The sequence below is a fragment of the Paramacrobiotus metropolitanus genome, unplaced genomic scaffold (assembly GCF_019649055.1).
Source record: "Paramacrobiotus metropolitanus isolate TYO unplaced genomic scaffold, Prichtersi_v1.0 Parri_scaffold0000003, whole genome shotgun sequence".
NCBI classification, from domain to species: Eukaryota; Metazoa; Tardigrada; class Eutardigrada; order Parachela; family Macrobiotidae; genus Paramacrobiotus; species Paramacrobiotus metropolitanus.
In genome coordinates, this window is record NW_026570223.1 from 841,196 (window position 1) to 850,382 (window position 9,187).

The 9,187-nt window shown below is 43.7% G+C and overlaps 2 protein-coding genes across 2 annotated transcripts; one reads left to right on the forward strand and one right to left on the reverse strand.

The window, feature by feature from the left end:
* Positions 1–3,690: 3,690 nt before the first annotated feature.
* On the reverse strand, positions 3,691–5,433 carry LOC129596850 (baculoviral IAP repeat-containing protein 8-like). Its single transcript, XM_055494229.1, has 3 exons — positions 4,828–5,433; positions 4,568–4,769; positions 3,691–4,503 (listed from the first exon to the last, which is right to left on the reverse strand). The coding sequence occupies exons 1-3, from the start codon at positions 5,261–5,263 to the stop codon at positions 4,239–4,241; spliced, it is 903 nt and encodes a 300-aa protein (XP_055350204.1). The 5' UTR covers positions 5,264–5,433; the 3' UTR covers positions 3,691–4,238.
* A 1,280-nt stretch (positions 5,434–6,713) lies between these two features.
* On the forward strand, positions 6,714–8,520 carry LOC129595657 (mucin-22-like). Its single transcript, XM_055492729.1, has 4 exons — positions 6,714–6,869; positions 6,969–7,188; positions 7,256–7,314; positions 7,384–8,520. Exons 1-4 carry the CDS (start codon positions 6,816–6,818, stop codon positions 8,275–8,277), a joined length of 1,227 nt encoding a protein of 408 aa, XP_055348704.1. The 5' UTR covers positions 6,714–6,815; the 3' UTR covers positions 8,278–8,520.
* The last annotated feature ends 667 nt before the right edge of the window (positions 8,521–9,187 follow it).

Sequence of the window (9,187 nt, forward strand, 5' to 3'; positions counted from 1 at the left end):
CAGGACTTACTATTCGCCGAACGCGTCCATACAAAAGTCACTGTCAACTATACAGCAATGGTCGGATTACAGTAAACGGAGCTGTTACCGAGCGTAATGCTGAAGAGCTTCTCGAACTCTATTGTAACGATATGCACATTTTAGGCTATACCGATGCGTACGTTACGGACTTCGAAATAGTTAATGTAGTAGCGTCTTGGGACATGTATCGACCATTGAAACTAGATAACGTGTTTAAAAGCTGCACTGCTACCGCCCGTGTTATGAACCTGAACTGTTTCCTGGTCTAAGCGTCCATCTACCGGAAGCAACTTGTGTAATTTTTACCTCTGGTAAAGTTAATATTTTGGGTGCAAAGTCGGAATTGGCTGTGCGTAGTACGGCAGCCGAACTTCGCTTGCTACTGTTTTAATGTTCACATGAATCTTATCAAAGTTCAATTTGTTTGTTTTTTTTTACTAAGTCTTCTCCGCTTTAATAGACCACTGCTCTGCCATAAACTAATAAACATACGAAAAAACGATATTCTTTTTTTTTTTTTTAAAAAAAACAAAACCGTCAGTTTTAACATCAGTTTTCTTGCGGCGGGCGATCTGGTCTGCAGGACGTTCCGCTATGCCAGTCATGCTCAGCTTGTGGGTCGTCATGCGGCTCCCAGTTTTCTAACTCTAGTCCACAATGAATACACTTCACTAGGTCACGCAATCCCGTGTAAAAGAAGCCGGCTCTCGCAAAACGCGCCGCTGACGGTGTACGCAGTGTCCAGTTCCGGTGTTGAAACGAGTGCAGACGGTATACGAACCGTCTGAATTCATGTTGCAGCCGATAGCCTGCTGCAGCACGCCCAGGAGTCGCTGTGTCCGTTCTTCTGGTAGGCGCTCCCGGGGGATCCAACCAAACCAAAGTGTATCCACTCAAAGCGCCCAATGGTAGACGATACGGCCTATCCGCCGCAGGCGCTGAAGTCGACGCAGTTGCTGGTTCTGGCCGTAGCGGTGGTTGTGGCGGAGTTGGCGTGGCTGGTGACGCTCCGGTTTCAGCGCTTGGTACTGAAGCTGAGTCCGGTACTTGCGGTGGAACAGACCTTGTTGAGCTTACTGGAGAATCTTGCAATTCGCCATCTTCAACCAGAAGAGAGTCTCCACCACTATCGTAGTCTTCGTTGACTTCAGACATTTTTACACTGCCGTACTAACCGCTTGCATGTTTCTCGGTTTATATACCGGCCATCGGTATGGTAGCGTTAGGGTCACCTTTATAGGATCGATACCGTTCAAGGATCATTTCCCACCATGACTGATAACCAGCCCGACGCGATACTATTTTACAGCAGTACTGTGCGACCTGCATGACTTTCCCAACATACAGGCCTAGGTCAGAGTCACCGTTCACAGGTCGGGGTAGCGGAAGCCGATAGCGACCTCTCAAAAACTGTGGCTCCCACCAGCTTGAACAATTCGGGTTAACTGGTAGACTAGAAAAAAAATCTTCTGGCTTCTTAGGCTTGGGGACTTCATACCCCACGTGGAGAATTTTGCATAACCAGCCATCGACCATGATGTTCATACCCGGTGCCAAATCTAAACAATTGTTTTTTTTTTATTTGACTTTCAGACGACCCTCTGTTTTTATATTTGTTTTACCGTGAATTTCCTTCACAACGTCCCTGACAAACATCTCAGTGTCACTATTAAAGGTTGAATTATCACTTGCCAAACCGCCGAACACCGATGGAGCACACAGGAGGAAAACAATCGTCTTGAACTCCATGGTTGTTTTTAATAAAAAAAAAACGACGTTCTAGAAACTTGCAGGTCGTTGCCTTATACTCTGAAACTTGAACTCCTAAGGCCTTAAATAGACTTTACACCCGCAGCCGTATCGGTCTCTAGTGCTATCTTAATTTCTTCCAAGAAACCGTGCAGTATATGATACAGCATATACTGGTCGTAACTCTTAAAGTGGATGGAGAACCCATGAGCGTTGACTAATGCCATTCTTGAACAATCCAGTTCGTACTCTATTTCCAATGTCCAAGGTGATTCCGGTTGTGTATCTTTAAATTTTTTAACCATTTTGGACTTTTTTAATAATTCATGGATGTCGTATGCTTCTGCAGCACCAAACGTCCAGGACACTCTCGCCCCTGCCTGTTCGTCCACAAGTTGCAATCGCTTAAAACGGCCTCCCTTGCCCGTTATGATATTAACTTTTGTACCTCGTTTCAAATCCCAGCTCGCTTCGCATTCTCCCTGGTCTAACGGTTTAATCACCGCTCCGTACATTATATCTGATGTAGCGTCCATTGTGTTCGATATGGCGTTCGTTTTTGTTTTGCAGTGTAAAGATATTCTCTGATTAACGATATGGTTTTTTCTGTACTATATACAACAACCACCTTAAATAGACTTTATTCAATATTGCCATCAATAACAGCTAGCCAGCACACGCTTCATTTATTTCGCGCTCATACGCCTGTAGAATGTTACACAACTTCTTTTGGGCCAATAAAGGCAGCTCCAGCACCATCTCTGGATGATTTAACAATAACTTTGAGCAGTATGTTGTAGCTTCCACTTCCATGTCCCAGCTTAATCCTTCGACGGACTTCAGCCGGATGGATGTCTTTCGCGGAGTCAACGCTTCGTGTAGTTTCTTTGCCTCCATCGGTAAGAGATGGATGAATACTAATCGCTCTCCCTGTTGACCTTCAATCTCCATCCAATCAAACTTCCCCTTGAACGTTATCACGTTGGCCTTTACATTTCCAGCCAAACTCCACTGCAGTTGGCTATAGGAACCTGCAAAAGGCAAAATCTCGGCCTCGTACATTACCGCTAATGTGTTGTCGTACATCTGCGCCATGGTACTGACATGCTTCATGGTAGCCACAGTTGCAAAACATTTCAGCTCTTATATACCAGTTACAACAAAGATAGTATCTGCCATTTCCGGTCAGCAGTTTTCAAACATGGTATATAAAGCCCAATATTTCCAACAGCAAAATTCAGTCGTCTTCCGTTCTTGAACCAACTTTGGTGTATAAAGTGGTTCAGAGTTGTTCGGTGCCAGTTGGATATTATGGCCCTAGCGACCTTGTCTCGCCCGCCATTCCCCGTCACGGTATTGCTTGGATATTTTAGATCAGTTCAAAATGGATTGACCAAATCCTTTGGACTGACTACGATTACTAAGCAGGACCGTCAGCGTCGTGACCTTTTGGGCTCCATATTTCTTTTTTACTGACCTGAGCAGGGTTCATACTATGACCCTGCAGAGTTTTCACTTGTTTATTTGTTCATATATACGGTATTGCTCTGTAATCGTGGTTGAGTTAAACTGGATTGATCGAATCCATGTAGCTTACTACGACTACTGAGCAGGACCGAAACCAGTTCAGTTACCAGGAACTGCTTTGAAAGGAATGTGATCAAATATCTAATCTGTTACTATCCGTAATTCCCGTTACACTTTTGTGTGAGTTGTACATTGCGCTGGTAGTAATGGACATCACCGTAGTTTCTATTGGTCATTTCCATTGCGACTAGCTCCATGTTCACCTCAATGCGATTCAGAACTCAAGGTATAGGCTTCATAAATAAGTCGACGGTCTGTAGCAGGAGCCATAATGATGGACATTACCGCACGTTGGTCATATCCATCATTATTATTGGTTCTTTGTACGTCCTGCAGTATTTTTGAATGTTTGACAGACTTTTATGAGAGTTGATACGTAGCGCTGGTAGTAATGGAAATTACCTCAATTGTAATTGGTCATTTCCATAGCCACCAGTTCCATGTACACCTCAATGTGAATTGGAACTTAAAAAGTATTGGCTTTGCAAATATAGGGAGGACGTGTACCACGGAACTTCAGCAATAGACGTTACCATATCTTGGTCATGTCCAATGCTGCTTGTTCCTTGTATGTCCTGTAACAAACTTGAATGTTTGACTAGCTTCCGTGAAAGCTGATACATAACGCTGGTAGTAATGCAACTGCTCTTAATAACTATTGGTCGAATCCGTCGTTGCCGGTTCCTTTTGCGCAGAGTGCGTTGTGGATTTCCAGTAAGTAATCAAATAGATGCAAAACTTTAATCAACTTTCACCAGAACATGTTGTGGCTTACTCGTAAACTAAACAATTTTATAGGATAAGGTCTGGGGTTCAATCCCCTGGTAGCTTAACATAAAACAAAAAAAATTTCAGTAGCAAGCCACAGCTTGTTCTTTTTTTTAACAAAAATACACTGGCAAGATTTTTTTTATGACGGAACGACACATTGGGCAACCATCACAGTCCTTCACACAACAGTTGCAAACAACAAAATGACCACATGGATATAGAACCTGCGTGATGACATTTGTGTAACAAATTTTACACAGCTTTTCGTCTTTCACTTCGGCCAGATGATCTGCTGGAGAACGTAGGAATATTCGTCGCCAATGCTCTCTTACTGCCCGCAGATGTTCCTCGCTATTACCCTTCATTCTCGCATTTCTGTTAATACCACAAAACTGATTTACCGTTCAGCAATGCAGGGCCACTATATAAAGCCAATAACCTTTCACGCCTTTCGCTGTCCCGGCAACCCTGTTCAAGCCAGGGAACAGACCAGGGAAACCCCAGCTCCGACTGGGCCATGATTCTCGCACTCGGACGCCGGCGTAAGGCTTCCATCACGTGCTCCCAACTATAGAACTGTAAAGCTTGTAGAATTTTTTCTTCTTCGGCCACGTTGTCTGGCCACAGCAGCGCGTCTTCATCTACAATATCGAAAGCTTAGTTGTAATACGGTATTTACTCTTTTACTGCCAATCTAACCTTCTTTAGATGCATTTCTATATTTGTTCTGTTTCTTCTGCTGAATCGTATTTATAAAACTTTCCCCCTTCTGCTCCATCAAATACGGACACTGCGGTCTTAAGGCAGCATGAATCTCCCAAGGGTCTTCATTTTCTCTCCAGCAATCTCTTCCCATGCCACAGTAAAAACAGCGTGTCAGTATACAATAGTTTATAAAGTAAAAACCCGCTGCAGCCATTTCTTGTGGATGTTGATGTGGACTGCTTGGCCAACGAGCAAAAGTAGCGAAGCGGCTTTCATAGGATTGCATTTTTGGGCAGTAAACCTTGGTAATGATGTCCTTGCTGTACACCTCGAATCCAGCAAATTCCTCCTCACTAGCCTCTCCATCATAAACGTCTGCGTCCGCTTCGGTGTCACTACAGCTGGTAACTTCACTTTCTGATCTCGACATTTTACAATCCGGAAAATAAATTTTATGTGTTGCAACCGGTGTACCCTTTATGTTCCGTGCACTAATAGTTCCAAGACAATAACTACACGTAATTAAGTCCTCATAACCAGTACATTCAAAGCCAGCCTTAGCCAGTTCCAAAGGGGTCCAAGATGAATACCCCCATTCAAGGAACGATAATATACGATTGTACAAGTCCATCAGCTAGTAATTAACTTTCCGTCAGTTCCTATTTTGGCTATAAATACCACAGTTGCATTCAAGCTTTCATGTTCAAACACGTTTCTCTATTTAACACATATTTACCCTATTTTTACGAATTTTTCTAGGTCATTAGGAATTTTTTCAGAATTTTCTAAATTATTTTTGAAAAACGGGACGTCATCCCGGGACGCTCTTATCAGCGTCCCACATCTAAAAGCCGGTCGAGACAGGCATATTACTACTCATTTGACCTACTTGACAGTTCATTTTCATCATACTTAACAGTTCATTTCCGTTCATTTTATCAGTAGGATACATACTTAACAGTTCATTTTTCATTTTTTCAGTTCATTTCAGGCATATGTACTGTAATTAAGGTCCGCTTCGCGCTTGCAAACTGACGTTAACTACGCTAGTCTATTATTTTATGAGAGTATTGTACATCTCATGATTTCGCACTCAAGTGTCCATTACCAAAAAATTTTGCTGCGGTATTCAGGGCAGATATCACAACAAAAAGTTCTGCGCTGGAAAAATCAATCTATGCGACTCCGCAATGGCGGCCATGACTGCGTCCATTGCACACGATTTTTTTGCACTTTTTATTCTATTAATTTTCATTTTTAGCGGCCATGTTACTTTTTCTAACCGAAATGTTTACACTATAATTTTGTGCATCAATCCGGTTACGATGTCTGCGCCGATGGCGGCGACCTCGCTGCTGAAACGCTTATCATTACAATACTGTTATACACATCCAAAGATCTTCAAATCAGAGAGCGTGTATCCCGTATTGGCTAGTCCAGGTGCAGAGTGCCATAATGCGCGGCGGCGCGCACATCGGCCGTAATAGCAGGATATCGTAATAAACATGCAAACTCATCGCTTGATCACAGCGGCAGCAACTGCACAATAAAAGAAAAAAGCGTCTGGAAGGTATAACTTTCTTCATTGTTGTGCTGGTTTGAAAAGTACGTAACAAAGTTTGTTAACAAAATCTAATTATCAATCATCATTAAATTACTGCATTTTGAATAACATGCAACGAATGATTTTTTCGGTATGTTTCTTGCATGCACACGTCAAGAGTATGTCAGTCACGACAGCCATCTGCCATATAACACATGGGTTAACGAGCGATTATTGCATGTACATATGAGTATTTCCGACCTTGAGGCGGACTCAAACGATTATAAATTCACACCTGATTTTTTTTCAGTATTACAGTACTTCCGTTTGTGTCCATTCATAAAGCTGTTTGTGCACGTGTGTGCAAACTGCAACCGCAGATTTTAGTATCACTCAATTTTAATATCTGTTGACGGTGATTTTACTGCACATAAGCAGAATGATGGTCGTCGTGATACTCCTTATTTGTGTCGGCTCTTCGTTTGCTCTTCCTGTAAGAGATCACTTCTGCTAACATGATTTATATTAACCGTTATTAAGAACATTGTTCAGGTTGCCTTTCTGTTAACGTACGGAATTTGCTCTACTCTAGGTGAAACGCGCTGCAGGAGATCAAACACCGAAAATCTGGGATGCGCTTACGCAGATTCGAGGCCGAGACAGGCTTTCCGTGGATGATATAAGGCAACTATATCTCAATGCTAAAGCTGGCGAAGACTATCCAATCCTGAGTGAAATCCCACCGGGAAATTTTGATTGTGGCGCCCGCAAGCAGCCTGGATTTTATGCCGATGTCGACTCGAAATGTCAAGGTAATGTTATATTGTGCCAAGCCGACTACCGATAGAAGGTCATGTTCCAATAAAATTTATCTTGCAGTTATTCGTCGATGTGACATGAACGGAAACCAAACTGCCTACCTCTGCCCCAACATGACAGTATGTAACACGGGCACGCTGAGAAGGTCACCGTAAGAAGTTCGACAACACTTTTTTGGCTTTTTGTAGATCTTCAACCAGATCACTCTGGTTTGCGATTGGTTTTACAATGTTGACTGCAGCCAAGCAGAGAAGTGGTATGACTACAGCAATAGCCGTTTGTACCAAGGCGCCGATGTTCCGTTGCTTGATAATCAAAACGTAACCGCTGAGGATTTGGGTGCCGTCAGTAATGCTTCGCAACCAAGCAGCAAACCAGTGCCATCCAAGCCCGGCAAAGTGACTACAGCGAAACCAGGCAAAGCGTCCACAGCGAAGCCATCTATCGGCGGACGCGTATTGATTCCCAGTGAGCCGTCGACTACAGCGAAACCGGCTGCCGTTAATGCAGCATCTCAGCCAGCTGCCGGCAAAGGAGCAACCAAGGCAGCCAAAGGCACTACCACTGCACCGACAACTGCCGCTGCTGTGACTGGTGAAGAGACAACCCCGGGTGAGCCCCAAGAAACAACCTCCGGCGCGGTTGCTGAAGAGAGTACATCCGCCGCTCCAGGTGAAGGTCAAGATACCTCCACAGCACCAGCTGACGACACAACGGCCGCTGAGGTGTCCGAAGAAAGCACAGCAGCAGGTGCCACTGGTAACGACACGACTGCTGCCGTTTCCGGGGAAGAAACTACATCTGCTTCTGTTGGTGGAGAAGAAACCACCGCTGCAGCGGCTATCAATGAAACCTCCGCGGCCGCTGTTGGCGGAGAAGAAACAACTACCTCTGCCGAGGAAACTACGGCGGCTGCTAGTGAGGAAACGTCCACTGCCGCGGCTCCCGGTGAAGGAACAACCGCTTCTGACGAAGAAACTACAGCGGCTGCTGCGGGTGAACAGGAAACATCTTCGGCTGCCAAAGAAACGACAGCTGCTGCTGCTGGTAGCAGCGAAGAGACCACAACCGCTGCTGAGTAATCGATAAATGAGCCGGCCGACATGGCGTTTATAAATGCCGATATTTTGAATTTCAAGCTCATTTTTTGCGTCATGAGGCGCTTTCGATGCTCCGCACACTGATCCGTTTGGTAATTTATTCTGTGTTTAAGATTATCTTTTGTACGTTTTTTATTTTGTAGTACGTCAAAAAAAACCAGAGAAGATTCGAGCAGAATTCCAGGCTATAGGAATACTGAGCATAATTTATGGTGCGAAGATTAAAACAGATCAGTGAAACTACTAGGAAAGTGCACCGCTGTTGGCTTGCACTGAAAGACCGAAGCGAAGCCGGAAACCAAGTTTAATTAAAAAGTTTGCTGAGATTGTTTTAAACTGTTTTAAAAACATATGTTTAATATCTAAATTTTTTTTTATTTTTTATTTAATATTTTTTGGTGTGTTCTTCCTTGTTTTATTTGAGATTGTTAATGCGTGACCGACATGATCGACGTGACCGACAAAATTCCTGTTTTCTTGAACATAGAGGACCTTCGCTTCGCTTCGGTCGATTACTGGTAATTTACTGTAATTTTACATGCCTGCCCTAACGCTGACCAGTGAGTATATACTAACGATAAGTGCAAACAACGGTGGATAAAGTTGTTGTGTGCTCAGCACCCATCGTAAAATTAAGTATGTTTCTGCGACTGTAAAAACAGATGCCAGTATGATACAGTATGTACAGTCGTGCTCTTGCGATACTACTACAGTATAATCACATAATGTTATGAATGCTGTCTGTAAACGAGCATTCGCATCAGCCGGAATTGAAACAGCTTGAACCAGTGGGCTTATGTAGAACGAATGGCCAACGTCCGGATGGCGTTACGTAGCACCATGGGAAAGAGGAAGAATGCTGACGTGGGATATCACCTGCGTCTGTACGGTG